General features: G+C 45.7%; 1 protein-coding gene across 2 annotated transcripts in view; it reads right to left on the minus strand.

The window, feature by feature from the left end:
• Positions 1–1,691: 1,691 nt before the first annotated feature.
• LOC141060370 (pregnancy zone protein-like) overlaps positions 1,692–16,226 on the minus strand; it is a 222,373-nt gene continuing 207,838 nt past the window's right edge. For both annotated transcript variants that reach the window (XM_073556576.1, XM_073556575.1), the window contains 2 exons: positions 4,625–4,663; positions 1,692–1,785 (listed from right to left, as the gene is read on the minus strand). In XM_073556576.1, the coding sequence (XP_073412677.1) occupies positions 4,662–4,663 (2 nt within the window). In that variant the 3' untranslated portion in view covers positions 1,692–1,785; positions 4,625–4,661. The remainder of the gene's footprint in view (positions 1,786–4,624; positions 4,664–16,226) is intronic.

The raw sequence follows: 16,226 nt of genomic DNA on the forward strand, positions 1-16,226 counted from the left end.
TTTTCTGTTTTCTTTCTCTTTCTTTCTCTCTCCCTCTCTGTTCTTTCTTTCCTCCCCGCTTTTTTTTTGTCTCTCTCTGTTCTTTTTTTCTGTCCCCTCTTTCTTTCTCTCTGTTCTCTTTCTTTCTGTTTCTTTCCCCTCTTTCTTTCTCTCTCTAATCTTTTTCTTTCGCTCTGTTCTTCCTTTCTTTCTCTGTTTTCTTTCTCCCTCTGTTCTCTCTTTCTCTCTCTGTTCTTTCTTTCTCTCTCTGTTCTTTCTTTCTGTTTCTTCTTTCTTTCTTCCCCTCTTTCTTTCTTTGTTTCTTTCTTTCCCTCTCTGTTCTTTCTTTCTCTGTCTGTCTTCTTTCTTTTCCTCAGTAGCAGTCAATGTGCCAACAGTACCAGCTACTGTGCCCATAATGCCAGCCACTGTGCCCTCAGTACCAGTGTGATCAGCAGTGCTAAATGGTTGCAGTTGGGGCGTGAACATGGGTGTGACTAGTTATGAAATAGGCGTGGTCAGGGCGTGGCCTAAAATTTGCCACAGCGCGCTACATGCGCCACAGCCTTTGTCCCTCCTTCCCTTCTTCAAAAGTTGGGAGGTATGATAGAACAATAGACACATGTTTGGCCCAGGCAGTTTGGTCGGGGAACACATTCTGTTTCTCTGTGGTTGGTTTTCTGCTCATTGTGGCTTTTTATGATGGAAATGTCTCAGGGGCTGGAGAGGATCCAGATCTAAAGACGAAGATTTCGGGGAGATGATGTGATGTCTTCTCTGAGGAACCAGGAACTCGATAAGAAGCCAGAACAGCTCTACAAGCCTGGAGCACAGATAACCACACAAGAGCTGTCATTCTCAAGGTTGTCAGACCCCACAATCACCCTTATATTATGTTCCTCCATCTGAACTGCCATATCATCTGAATATCCTTTAAAGGACCACAGAGGTCCTAAACAGAACAACAATAAGATCCTTGTAGTTTTCCTTCAGGGAATCCGTCAGCAGTTGTTTTCTATTTAATGTGAGAGCAGCACGCTGTTGGGTCCAGAGACCCTGATTCCAGCCATGTGTCACTTATTGGGTGCCTTGTTTTATCAGCTGATTATCACTGCAGGACTAGGGGTCTCGTGCCTCCTGGTCATACTGCTCTGTATAACCCCGCCCCCACCAATGTGCAGTGCACGCGGATTTGCCAATCAGGGGTGTAGGCGGTGCTATACACAAATAACCAATCAGGGGTGTGGGAGGTGCTACACAGGGCTCAACAATCCGAGCTCTGCTACAACTGCAGCAGAGAAATCAAAGATTGTAACAAAATGAAAGGAAGTGACACAGCGCTAGGATCAGGGTCTTTATCGACAGGAGATAAAATTGTCAGAAGGCTCCTGATAACTATCTCCAGATTTATTAGGACTCTGCACCAATCATTTGTGTTCTCACCCCTTCCCCCGATAATTGCTGCGAGCTGTGATTTTCTGTGTAATTATTCACTATGGACTGTAAGGATTAGAGAAGCAGTGCCCCCATGTGGCCAGGCTGTGTCTGGTATTGCAGCTCAGCCCATATTAAATAAATAAATCTGGACTCTAGTAACAGATATGGCCCATGGGTGAGGAGGTCTCGGACTTTAGAGGACGGCATGACTTCCCAACTCAGGACAACTTCTCAAAGTCCTCGGCAAACTCTGAATAATGAGACACACGGGAGGATAAAGCACACAAGGTTTATTACTGACTCGACAATGTGCAGCAGATAGGGGAGGCTGAGGCTCCGCAGGACGCACTGGCACAATGCAGACCCTCCCTGCGGGAAACATGGGAAAAAACAAAATTAGAATTAGTCCAGACGAGGAGACGATCTGGTGATCTACAGACAGGACACAACAGTGAGATCAAGTAGCAGTCCGTTCACTCTCATTTACTAATTCTATCTTTTCACCATCAGCAGGTGAAATCTCTGACCATCGGCATCGCGGATCCGCAGATCGACCCTCAGGTCAGTGATTTCAATAGCATCATTTAGTGCAAATAATGTAATGCACAAGTTCTCCAGTGGGGGCGCAACAGGGGAATTGAACACTTGAAGCCAGGATCCTCCGCAGATGACATCTGATCACGGGAGGCCTCACCAGAGGGGGTTATTATGAGGAATCTTTTCCATACATCCCTGGGGACTTGGAGAACTAAGTAGCCATGCAAAGAAGAATTAAGGAATCCAGCATGACTAAGTCCATGCTTCTCTAGCAAAGATTAAGAGGGGGATCCCTGTCAGAATGTATGAAGCAATGATAGAGGACATCTCCCAATATTGGGGACAGGAGAGGTAAAGAATGGGGGACTAGTAATTGCAAATTCCTCAACCCAATGCAATATCTGTTACAGCCTCTCCTCCTACCATGTGCCATGTGGTGAGTGATACTGGAGGCCAATGGTGGACAACCATATGATGGGCAAAGCCTAGAGGTGTCTTCTGACTGTCGGAAAGGTACAACAGAGGGATTGGTGGATGGATATGTCGTGTGGATAATGCTGGGTGAGATGACATGTTGACACTGGTTGATGAACAATATATTGGACACTAGATGGACAATACATGTGGATACTGATGGATGAAAATAACTTGTAGGCAATGCTGGGCGAGATGACGTGGACACTGGTGGATGGACATATGATGAGCACAGCTTGAGAGTGTTTTCCAACCACAAGACCGATACAGTGGGTACGGAAAGTATTCAGACATCTTTGAATTTTTCATGCTTTGTTTCATTGCAGCCATTTGATAAATACAGAAAAGTTCATGTTTTTCTCCTGCTATGGGGGTGTTTTTCAGCTGCAGGGACAGGACGTCTGGTTGCCATTGAAGGAAACATGAATGCGGCCAAGTGCAGAGATATTTTGGATGAAAACCTCTTCCAGAGTGCTCTGGACATCAGACTTGGCCGAAGGTTCACCGTCCAACAAGACAATGACGCTAAGCACACAGCTAAAATAACAAAGGGGTGACTTCAGAACAACTATGTGACCATTCCTGACTGGCCCAGCCAGAGCCCTGACCTAAACCCAATTGATCATCTCTGTAGAGACCTGAAAATGGCTGTCCACCAACGTTCACCATCCAACCTGACGGAACTGGAGAGGATCTCCAAGGAAGAATGGTAGAGGATCCCCAAATCCAGGGGTGAGAAACTTGTGGCATCATTCCCAAGAAGACTCATGGCTGTACTTGCTCAAAACGTGTGTGGTGCTTGCAGGTAAGCAGGATGCAGTGACGAGTCGCGAGACAATTTGGTGCTTTCTATAATAGTGTTTATAAGACTAGAGGGAACTCTCCTCAGTCACGGCCTGATCACCAAAAGGGGTAACACGGGTTGCCCTCGCAGGGGCTCTATACAATTAAACACAAATGGGTAGAACACGACTACTTCTGGCAATAGCCGGTCACTATAGTGCCGCTGTATGGCCGACTATGGGTCCTTAAATATATAGTCAACTTAGCCATCCAGATGTCCCTCGCCGTTCGGGATGATGGTCTTTCGGCATAGTAGTTGCTGGGCCCAGTTGCTGAGGCGTTGACGAAGTCTTCACGCGCTCCGGCTGATGACACTGGAGCCCCACAGGCCCCGGCGGAGTCCTTGGATGGATGGGCCACAGCCCCCCCCGGACTGGGGCAAGTGGCAGCGATGTGTTGTGGTGAATGACAGGCCACCTGCGCAGCTAACGGCTGGGACGGGGAGTCCGCGGTCAGCAGAGGCCCGGCCCCTGCTGCGGACCGGAGCGGGACAGTGGTGGCCGCCGATGGCACTGGGCTTGCCGCGATCACGGGTGAGGGCAAAGCGGCTGCGGGCAGTGGGAGACAGGCTGCAGCCGTGGGTTGGAGTGAGGCGGCAGCTGCTGCTGGTGGCCGCGGGCAGGAGCGAGGCGGCAACGGCCGCAGCCGCGGGCTGGAAGAAGGTGGCGGCAGCCGCTGGTCAACGCGGGGCAGCGGTTCTCGGACGGTCGTCTCGGCACCGTCCTACTGATGTCCAGGGGAAGTATCTCTCCTGTCTCTGGCCTCCTTCCTGGCTCTGGTGAGTCGCATTGGCTCTGTCGCTCCCACGATCTCCTGCTCCTGTCTCGTTCTGCTGACTCATCGTCCCGGGAATTTCCCGCCTCCCTTATACTGGTCCCTCCCCCACCCCTTTTGTTTGTCACAATGGTCCGCCCCCAAACTCTGTCCCCCGGAAACAGTTTTCCCCGGAACCCAGGTGACGGTCCCCTTGGTTCCGACCCGGACACTCGACGGGGACCCTCTCTCCCACACGTGCTTCTACTCAATACTGAGCAAAGGGGCTGAATACTTATGACCATGGGAGATTTCAGTTTTTCTTTTTTAATAAATGTGCAACAATTTCTACACTTCTGTTTTTTTCACTCAAGATGGGGTGCAGAGTGCACATTAATGAGAAAAAATGAACTTTATTAATTTACCAAATGGCTGCAATGAAACAAAGAGTGAAAAATGTAAAGGGGTGTGAATACTTTCTGTACCCACTGTATAATATAGACAGTGAAGACAAGGAGAAGCATGTGAAGATCTTGGGACTGGAGGACAGGGAGGAGAGTCAGATGTGGGTCACAGCACATGCCATCACTCGCACGCTCACCTTAACAGTTTACCACGTAGCTGATCGTCTTCTCTTCCTCTGCCATAAAAGAAGAGATGAAAATCATTAGGAGAGCAGCACAAGGGAAGAAAAAGGCGGCGGCACTGATCGGGTGCCAACAGTCTGACGTGAGCGACGTTCACAAGTGTGGACACCCTGCAGCACCCGACACCTCGCGTCAAATACCCATCACATCACCATCATCACGTATGGACAAAGCAGTGTGGAGCCGCACCATTCCCTTCAATCATGCACTGCCGGGATGATGACATATCGTGACATAGCGATGTGGAGGTGCCTGAACGACTGGAGGAGAATTCTATTATTAACCCCTTTACCCCCAATGGTGGTTTGCACGTTAATGACCGAGCCAATTTTTACAATTCTGACCACTGTCCCTTTATGAGGTAATAACTCTGGAACGCTTCAATGGATCTAGGCGATTCTGAGACTGTTTTCTCGTGGCATATTGTACTTCACTTTAGTGGTAAAATTTCTTTGCTATAACGTGCGTTTATTTATGAAAAAAACAGAAATATAGCGAAAATTTTGCAATTTTCAAACTTTGAATTTTTATGCCCTTAAAACAGAGAAATATGTGACACAAAATAGTTACTAAATAACATTTCCCATATGTCTACCTTACATCAGCACAATTTTGGAAACAAAATTTTTTTTGTTAGGAAGTTATAAGGGTTAGGTTACTTTCACACTAGCTTTGTTTTGCAGCGCGTTTTTCCCGCAAAAAAACGCATGGAAAAAACGCATACAAACGCATACAAATGCTGCATTTTTTCAAGCATTTTTGTGAGCATGCATGAAAAAAACGCAGCGTTTTTATGCGTTTGTATGCGTTTTTAGTGCGTTTTACCCGCGTTTGCGTTTTTTTCCAACATTAGTTGGCCCCTCACACTAACCCAAACCATGACTTTACTAACCCTAACCCTTAACCAAACCATACCCTAACCCTTAATCAAACCATACTAACCCTAACCCTTAACCAAACCCTAACCCTAAACCCTAACTAACCCTAACCCTTAACCAAACCATACCCTAACCCTAACCCTGACCCTAACCCTTAACCAAACCATACTAACCCTAATTCTAACCCTTAACCAAACCCTAACCCTAACTAACCCTAAACCCTAACCCTTAACCAAACCATACTAACCCAAACCCTAACCCTAAACCCCCTTAACTAACCCTAACTCTAACCCAAACCCCTAATTTCCATTGTCTAACCAATGCTCAACAAAAAAACGCATGCGCAAAAAACAGCATACATGAGCATGCCAATGTGCACATATGCGCACCCATAGACTTTTATAATGGGTGTCTTGCTGTAAAAAAACGCATGCGTTTTTTTGAGGCAAGTCGGATGCCCAAAAAATGCAACAGGATGCATTTTGTGCGCCCGAGCACACACCACAAAAAAACGCATGAGCGTAAAAACGCATACAAATGCATGTGTATGCGCACATAAGCGCATCCCATGCAAAATATAGGAAAAAAAAGCACATGCGTTTTTTAGCGCTAAAATACAGCGCAAAAAAACGCAAGTGTGAAACCAGCCTTAAACAGCGATTTCTCATTTTTACAACAAAACTTACAAATCCATTTTTTTTATGGACCACATCACATTTGAAGCCACTTTGAGGGGTCTATATGACAGAAAATACCCAAAAGTGACACCATTCTAAAAACTGCACCCCTCAAGCTACTCAACACTACACTCAAGAAGATTATTAACCCTTCAGGTGCTTCACAGGAGCAGAAGCAACATGGAAGGAAAAATAAACATTTCACTTTTTAGTCTCAAAAATGATCTTTTAGCAACAATTTTTTTATTTTCTCAAGGGTAACAGGAGAAATTGGACCCCAAAAGTTGTTGTCCAATTTGTCCTGAGTACGCTGACACCCAATATGTGGGGAGGGACCACTGTTTGGGCGCATGGCAGGGCTCAGAAGGGAAGGAGCGCCGTTGGACTTTTTCAACCTATAATTGGCTGGAATTGAGATCGGAGGCCATGTCACGTTTGGAGAGCCCTGATGTGCCTAAACAGTGGAAACCCCCCCACAAGTGACCCCATTTTGGAAACTAGACCCCCTAAGGAACTTATCTAGATGTGTGGTGAGCACTTTGAACCCCCAAGTGTTTTGCTAAAGTTTATAATGCCCGGGCATGAAAAAAAAAAAAAAAAAAATTTTCCACATAAATGATTTCCTAGTCCCCAATTTATAATTTTCCCAAGAATAATAGGAGAAATTGGACCCCAAAAGTTGTTGTCCAATTTGTCCTGAGTACGCTGATACCCCACATGTGGGAGAAAACTACTGTCTGGGCACACGTCGGGGCTCGGAAGGGAAGTAATGATGTTTTGGAATGCAGACTTTGATGGAATGGTCTGTGAGCGTCTTTTTTCTTTTTCCAAAGCCCCTGATGTGCCTAAACAGTAGAAACCCCCCACAAGTGACCCCATTTTGGAAACTAGACCCCCTAAGGAACTTAAAACCTACAAAAGACAAAATGAACAAAAACCCTGCTGTAACTAAATAAGTAAAAGCAAAAGTGCATCTAAATAATACAGAGTTTCTAGTAATACTGTTTTTGATCAAAAGTAGCATGAAAGCCATCCCACCACGACACGGTAACTCTGTTCGGGATAGTCCTACACTGTCTAATATTAAAAACCTGATCAAAACCAGTATTACTAAAAACTCTGTATTATTTAGATGCACTTTTGCTTTAACTTATTAGTTACAGCAGGGTTTTTGTTCATTTTGTCTTTTGCAGGTTGTATGTTTTATGGCCAATGTCAACATGCATTTATATGCTGCATGTGTATCAACTCAAGTCAAGCTCAATTTTTGTGCTTTTTCCCCTAAGGAACTTATCTATAATATTATAATGCCCGGGCATGAAAATACAAAATCCTATTTTGTTCGCACATAAATTATCTTTTAGTCCCCAATTTTTAATTTTCCCAAGAGTAACAGGAGAAATTGAATCGCAAAAGTCGTTGTCCAATTTGTCCAGAGTACGCTGGTATCCCACATGTGGTAAAAAACTGTTTGGGCACACGTCGGGGCTCGAAAGGGAAGTAGTGATGTTTTGGAATGCAGACTTTGATGGTCTGCTGGCGTCATGTTCCGTTTGCAGAGCCCCTGATGTGCCTAAACAGGAAAAAACCCACATGTGACATCATTTTGGATACTAGACCTCCAAAGAACAAATCTAGATGTGCCCCCAACTAATCTAATGTAAATTAGTAGTGCATGAAGGTGTGGTACAATTTGAAGCAATCCTTCATACACAGGCCAGGTTTTTCAAGGCAGGTGTCGCATTGATAAGTGGTGTCCCTGCGTATTCCTTTTTTGTAACACACTTGACACCTTTTTTGTGGCTTACCTTTTCTTTGGGTTGGCGGGACCTCCCCCGGAAAATGCTGACCTGGTACAATACAAGCACCTTCAGTTCCAGAAGTACTGGGGCCCGCTGCTTCCTGAGTGCCAAACATCATGACCTTAACCACTACCTCCTGGAACTGAAGGTACGACGTATCAGTGTGGCATGCACATCGTGAGAGCAGGAATGCGTTGAGCATTGCCTGTTGTGAGTTCATTTTTCCCTTCACCATTGAGGTCTGATGAACTCCCTCTTCTGGTGAAGGAAGGTAGTGAGGCTGATTACCAGACACCTGGGCAGCTAGATGATGACTGGGTGGCTGGAATTGAGGGCTGGATATAGAATCATAGAATCATAGAATCATAGAATCATAGAATCGTAGAGTTGGAAGGGACCTCCTGGGCCATCTGGTCCAACCCCCTGCTCAAAGCAGGATTCGCTAAATCATCCCAGTCAGATGTCTGTCCAGCCTCTGTTTGAAGACTTCCATTGAAGGAGAACTCACCACTTCTCGTGGCAGCCTGTTCCACTCATTGATCACTCTAACTGTCAAAAAGTTTTTTCTAATATCTAATCTGTGTCTCCTCCCATTCAGTTTCATCCCATTGCTTCTAGTCTTTCCTTGTGCAAATGAGAATAAAGTTGATCCTTCTACAATGTGACAGCCCTTTAGATATTTGTAGACAGCTATTAAGTCTCCTCTCAGTCTTCTCTTTTGCAAACTAAACATTCCCAAATCCTGCAACCTTTCCTCATAAGACAGGGTTTGCAGACCGGTCACCATTCTGGTCGCTCTTTTCTGAACTTGCTCCAGTTTGTTGATGTCTTTTTTAAAATGTGGTGCCCAAAACTGGACACAATATTCCAGATGAGGTCTGACCAAAGAGGAGTAGAGGGAAATAATGACTTCACGTGATCTAGACTGTATGCTTCTGTTAATACATCCTAGAATTGCATTTGCCTTTTTTGCTGCTGCATCACATATATAAGGCTGCCGACGCCCTTCTTCCTGGCTGGTGATTTTCTTGCTGGATTCTTGGAGACCAGTCTGATTCCTGCATCTCAAAGCTAAGTTTTTCTGCTCTGCTTTGTACTCTTCAGTTTTGTTTTTGTTTTGCCTTGTTTTTTGGGAGTTCTGCAATCCCCGGCCGGGGGTGAGCTGAATTCCATTTTTGTCTCTGATCTGTTGATATTTTGCTCTGTCTTCAGAATATACCTGAGTGCTGATATAGTCTTTTGAAGCCTAGCGACTTCAGGGCCTGTTTTTCCGATCAGTTGGTTGGCTCATTTTGATAGGGTTTTTGCGGATGGCAGACAGCAGCTTTCCTATCCTGTCCTATGTAGTTAGCTTGGGCCCCATCATTTGCTCAACCTATCTTTCTATCTGTGTTAGTGTTTTCATCTTGCTTCACCGTCATTATATGTTGGGCGCTGCCTATTGCTTTGGGGTCTGCTCTGGGGCAGTTTAGTTTTTCCCCTTTCTGTCGTTAGGCTATATAGTTCTCTGGCTGTGATTGAGGGGTCTAGGGCACCGTAGGAACCCCCCACGGCTACTGCTAGTTGTTGTGGATAGGTTCAGGGGTCTGCAATCCGATAGCTGCCAACCTCTCTGGTTTTTCTGGACTTAGCTGGTATTTTGTTTTTTCCTCCTTCGGTGACTCATCATAACAGAATCACCAGCCATACCGCAGATCCTAGGGTACTCAATAGCAGGAGAGAATTGTAAAAAAAAAAAAAAAAAAAATGTCAGAATTTTTTTTTTTTTTTGTGTGCATATTTTTTCCTCTATATCTCTGAGGCCGTAGGGGGAATTTTTCTCTCAATGGAGATGAAGCAATTGTCTGATCGTGTGGAGCAGCTCGCTGCTGAAGTGCGGGGAATTTCCGCCTATCTTGCTCATTCACATGCTGCTGAACCAAAGATTCCTTCTCCTGATGTATTTGTGGGGGATCGGTCTAAATTCTTGAATTTCAAGAATAATTGTAAATTATTTTTTGCCTTGAAGCCTAACTCGTCGGGGAACTCCGCGCAGCAGGTTAAAATTGTCATCTCTTTGCTGCGCGGCGATCCCCAGGATTGGGCATTTTCTTTGAAACCTGATGATCCTATTCTGAATAATGTGAACTCATTTTTTCAAGCCTTGGGGTTGTTGCATGATGAACCTAATGCTATTGATCAGGCTGAAAAGACCCTGTTGGCATTAAGCCAGGGTCGGGATTCGGCAGAGTTGTACTGTCAAAAATTCCGAAAGTGGGCGGTCCTTACTACCTGGAATGATGGTGCCTTGGCAGCCCTCTTTCGGAAGGGTTTGTCAGAAACTGTAAAAGATACTATGGTGGGATTTCCTGTTCCCTCTGGTCTTGACGATTCTATGTCATTAGCCATTCAGGTGGATCGGTGTTTACGTGAACGCAAAACTACACGAGAGATGTTACCACCTGTTGAACAAATGTCTGAACCTATGCAATGTGATAGAGTTTTGTCTAGGGCGCAACGTCAGGAGTTCAGAAGGCGTAATAAGCTGTGTTTTTTTTGTGGAGATGCCTCACATATTATTTCTGTCTGCCCTAAACGAGAGAAACGTTGTGCACACACGTTTTCTGTGGGTGGTGTTCAACCTAAGTTTCTTCTGGCAATTACACTGATCTGCTCCCTGTCCACATTTTCCGCCAAGGCTTTTGTGGATTCAGGAGCAGCTCTGAACCTGATGGACTTGGATTTTGCTAAACGTTGTGGATTTCCTATGACACCTCTGCGGACGCCTATCCCTTTGAGGGGTATTGATGCTACTCCTTTGGCGAAGAATAAACCTCAGTTTTGGACCCAGGTGGTAATGCGGTTCGCCCCAGACCATCAAGAAAATTGCAGATTTTGGGTGTTGCATAATTTGCATGATACCATTGTTCTGGGGTTTCCCTGGTTGCAAATCCATAATCCAGTTCTGGATTGGAAATCTTTATCTGTGGTGAGTTGGGGTTGTCGGTGTGCCCTTAGTGATGCTCCTGTTTTCTCCACCTCTCCACAGTCACATGATGTTCCTGACTATTTGGCTGACTTTTATGATGTATTTAGAGAGAATGAGTCTGCGTCTTTGCCTCCTCATAGGAGTTATGACTGTGCTATTGAGCTGAACCCGGGGTGTAAATTCCCCAAGGGTCGGCTTTTCAATTTATCTTTACCTGAGCACGAGGCTATGCGATCCTATATTAAGGAGGCATTGGAGATGGGTCATATTAGACCATCCTCTTCACCTTTAGGTGCTGGGTTTTTTTTCGTGGCTAAAAAGGATGGTTCATTAAGGCCTTGTATTGACTATCGTGCCCTCAACAAAATTACTGTTAAATATCAGTATCCGTTACCCCTGATTTCTGATCTATTCTCCAGAGTTAAAGGTGCTTGCTGGTTTACCAAGCTTGACCTCAGGGGGGCGTATAATCTTATCCGCATTAAGCAGGGGGATGAATGGAAGACGGCGTTTAATACTCCGGAGGGACATTTTGAGTACCTGGTGATGCCTTTTGGGCTCACTAATGCCCCTTCTGTCTTCCAGTGCTTCATGAACGATATATTCCGAGACTTTGTGGATAAATTTTTGATTATCTATCTGGATGATATTTTGATCTTCTCCAAGAATTGGGACTCTCATGTGGAACATGTTCGGACTGTGTTCCGGATTTTGAGGGAGAATTCGCCTTTTTGGGGTACAGAGGATTTCATTTTTGGGATTTATTTTGTCTCTGTCAAGTAGTGAAATGGACCCGGCCAAGGTACAGGCCATTTATGATTGGGTTCAGCCCACTTCTTTGAAGGCCCTCCAGAAGTTTTTGGGTTTTGCTAATTTTTATCGGAAATTTATAGCTAATTTTTCTGGTATTGCCAAACCATTGACTGATCTGACTAAGAAGGGTGCTGATGTGTTGAATTGGTCTCCGGAGGCTGTTTCTTCCTTTCAGGAGCTGAAGCGAAGGTTCACTTCTGCTCCGGTTTTGCGGCAACCTGATGTCTCACTCCCGTTTCTGGTGGAGGTGGACGCTTCTGAGATTGGTGCAGGAGCGGTGTTGTCCCAAAAAGATCCTGTGACATCTAAAATGAATCCTTGTGCTTTCTTTTCCTGAAAGTTCTCCCCATCCGAACGTAACTATGATGTGGGGAATCGGGAACTGTTGGCCATGAAATGGGCATTTGAGGAGTGGAGACATTGGTTGGAGGGAGCCAAACACCAAGTCGTGGTCCTTACTGACCACAAGAATTTGATTTACCTGGAGTCGGCCAAGCACTTGAATCCTAGACAGGCTAGGTGGGCCTTATTTTTCACACGTTTTGATTTTGTGGTCTCTTTTCTTCCGGGCACTAAGAATGTCAAGGCAGACACCCTCTCTAGGAGTTTCCTTGCTGATTCTCCTGTTGTGACTAAACCTGCTACCATCTTAGGCGAGGGGGTAGTTCTTTCTGCCATCTCGCCCGATTTGAGACGTGCTCTGGAAGAGTTTCAGGAGGACAAACCTGAGCGTTGTCCCAGTGGAAAGTTGTATGTTCCTGACCAGTGGAGGAAGAAAGTGATGTCTGAAGTTCATTGCTCTGCATTGGCTGGTCATCCAGGTATTTTTGGTACTAGAGATCTGGTGAGTCGATCTTTTTGGTGGCCCTTCTTGTCTCGTGATGTCAGGAATTTTGTGCAGTCCTGTGGGACTTGCTCCCGGTCTAAACCTTGTTCTCACTCTAGTGGTTTGTTGATGCCTTTGCCGGTGCCCAGGAGGCCATGGACCCATATTTCAATGGATTTTATCTCTGATATGCCTGTCTCTCAGAGAATGACTGTTATTTGGGTGATTTGTGATAGATTCTCTAAGATGGTCCATCTTGTACCACTCCCTAAGTTGCTATCTTCCTCTGAGTTGGTGCCCTTGTTTTTGCAACAGGTGGTTCGCTTGCACAGGATTCCTGAGAACATTGTATCTGACAGAGGAGTTCAGTTTGTGTCTAGATTTTGGAGGACTTTCTGTTCCAAGCTGGGAATTCAGTTGTCCTTCTCCTCTGCGTTTCACCCTCAGACTAATGGGCAGACGGAGAGAACAAACCAGACTTTGGAGTTGTATTTGAGATGTTTTATTTCTGCCGATCAGGATGATTGGGTTTCATTTTTGCCCTTGGCCGAATTTGCTTTAAATAATAGAGCTAGTTCTGCCACTTTGATGTCACCTTTTTTTTGTAACTTTGGTTTTCACCCTCGATTTTCTTCAGGGCAGGTGAAGCCTTCTGCCTGCCCAGGTGTTGACACTGTGGTGGAGAGAATGCACCAGATCTGAGACCAAGTAGTGGATAAGTTGTCTCTCTCCCAGGAAAAGGCCCAGCGGTTTTCCAACCGGCGTAGGACCGTTGGTCCCCAGTTTAAGGTGGGCGATATGGTTTGGTTATCATCAAAAAATATCGCTATGAAGGTGGCTTCTCCTAAGTTTAAGCCTAGATTTATTGGACCTTACAAGATTTTGGAGATTATTAATCTCCATTAGTCTCTTTTCGGTTGGCTCTTCCTGTCACATTTAAAATTCATAATGTGTTTCATAAGTCCTTGTTGAAGAGGTTTGTTCAACCAGTAGTTCCTGTGGTGGCACCTCCTGACCCTATATTGGTTGAAGGTAACATGGAATATGAGGTAGAGAAGATACTGGATTCCCGTCTGGCTAGATGGAGACTCCAGTATTTGGTTAAGTGGAAGGGTTATGGTCAGGAGGATAATTCCTGGGTCTCTGCCTCTGATATTCATGTTGAAAGATTGGTGCGTGCCTTTCATCGGGCTCACCCGGATCGCCCTGGTGGCATGGATGAGGGTTCGGTGACCCCTCCTCAAGGGGGAGGTACTGTTGTGAGTTCATTTTTCCCTTCACCATTGAGGTCTGATGAACTCCCTCTTCTGGTGAAGGAAGGTAGTGAGGCTGATTACCAGACACCTGGGCAGCTAGATGATGACTGGGTGGCTGGAATTGAGGACTGGATATAAGGCTGCCGACGCCCTTCTTCCTGGCTGGTGATTTTCCTGCTGGATTCTTGGAGACCAGTCTGATTCCTGCATCTCAAAGCTAAGTTTTTCTGCTCTGCTTTGTACTCTTCAGTTTTGTTTTTGTTTTGCCTTGTTTTTTGGGAGTTCTGCAATCCCCGGCCGGGGGTGAGCTGAATTCCATTTTTGTCTCTGATCTGTTGATATTTTGCTCTGTCTTCAGAATATACCTGAGTGCTGATATAGTCTTTTGAAGCCTAGCGACTTCAAGGCCTGTTTTTCCGATCAGCCGGTTGGCTCATTTTGATAGGGTTTTTGCGGATGGCAGACAGCAGCTTTCCTATCCTGTCCTATGTAGTTAGCTTGGGCCACATCATTTGCTCAACCTATCTTTCTATCTGTGTTAGTGTTTTCATCTTGCTTCACCGTCATTATATGTTGGGGGCTGCCTATTGCTTTGGGGTCTGCTCTGGGGCAGTTTAGTTTTTCCCCTTTCTGTCTTTAGGCTATATAGTTCTCTGGCTGTGATCGAGGGGTCTAGGGCACCATAGGAACCCCCCACGGCTACTGCTAGTTGTTGTGGATAGGTTCAGGGGTCTGCAATCCGATAGCTGCCAACCTCTCTGGTTTTTCTGGACTTAGCTGGTATTTTGTTTTTTCCTCCTTCGGTGACTCATCATAACAATTGCCATTTGGACGATGTACATGGCCAGCTTTTAATACCACACCTTGGCCTTCCTCAAAGCATTGTACAGTTGAAGGAGTTGATCGGAGAGATCAACGCCCCCCATGTTTTTATTGTACCCCAGTACACAGGTTGGTTTGCTGACCTGTATAGAGGTACCCCGTACAGTGCAGAGGGCACTGCCATCACCGTGTATGGTGGTCAAGAGAAGGACATCCCTCTTGTCCTTGTACTTGACCACCAGTAGGTGGTCGCTACATTGGGCTCTGCGCTCACCTTTTCGGAGCATCTGCCCAAGTAGCGTCTTTGGGAGGCCTCTCTGATTTTTGCGGACAGTACCGCATGTTGTGGTACCTCGCTAAGAGAGGGATTTGTAGAGTGGCATACTGGTATAAAAGTGTAGAGGTGATAATCTTTATCCAGCTCCAGCAGTGGGTGTACCAAATCCCACACAATTTTCCCACTCACTCCCAGGAAAGGAGGACACACAGGGGGTTCAATCCTGGTGCCCTTTCTTTCCTAGACTCTAAACCTGTGGGTGTACCCTGAGGTACTCTCACACAGCTTATAGAGTTTGATTCCATACCTGGCCCTCTTTCTGGGTAGGTACTGACGGAATCGCAGCCTTCCCTTGAAATGAACTAAAGACTCATCCACGCAGATGTCTCTTTGGGGCACGTACACCTCAGCAAACTTTTTGTTGAAGTGTTCAATGACTGGCCGAACTTTGAAAACACGGTCAAAGTTGGGGTCATCTCATGCGGGACACTGCATTATCAGTATAATGCAGGAATTAATGATTGGCCTCAAAACGCGTCCGGGCCTTGACCATTCGGAACACTGGAGTGTTATATAAAATATCAACACTCCAATATTACCGAAGTTTGGGCTTCTTCAGGATCCCCATATGGAGGACCAGGCCCCAAAACTGCATCATTTCAACTGCGTCTACAGGAGACCAGTTTGAAAATGATGAACGCGGGTGTTGCTCCAAAAATTGACGAGCGTACAAATTAGTTTGCGCCACCATGAGGTTAATAAAATCCTCAGAGAAAAAGACTTTGAAAAATTCAATTTCTGTGAGGCCGGTGGTGTCAAATTTGATTCCTGATTCTGCCACAAAATCAGGAATTAGTGGCTCGTAATTTTCGGGGGCAAGGTCCATATGGGGAGCGCTGGGTCAGCTGCGGGCACGGTCAGAGCTGCCTCATCTTCTGTCCTGGAGCGTCTGTATAGCGGTTCCGCAGGACCCCAGGAGGAAGATGAGGAGGGGGAAGAGGATGAAGAATCCGAAATATATAGAAAAGTGGGATCGTCATCCTCGCTATCAGTGTCGGAGGCAAGTAAAGCTTATGCCTCCTCCATTGAATAGCGCTGTTGGGATCAATTTGATGGCATTTTTGTGTGAATATGGTGCTTGGGTGTACTTTATTGAAAACTGTGTGTATATGCGTGGGGGGGTAGTGATTGCTGTAAACTATTCCGTAAAGAAAAAGCTGTGGAAAAAAAGTCTAAA

This window comes from Dendrobates tinctorius, unplaced genomic scaffold (assembly GCF_039654945.1).
Source record: "Dendrobates tinctorius isolate UK_male_01 unplaced genomic scaffold, ASM3965494v1 ptg000236l, whole genome shotgun sequence".
Taxonomy (NCBI): domain Eukaryota; kingdom Metazoa; phylum Chordata; class Amphibia; order Anura; family Dendrobatidae; genus Dendrobates; species Dendrobates tinctorius.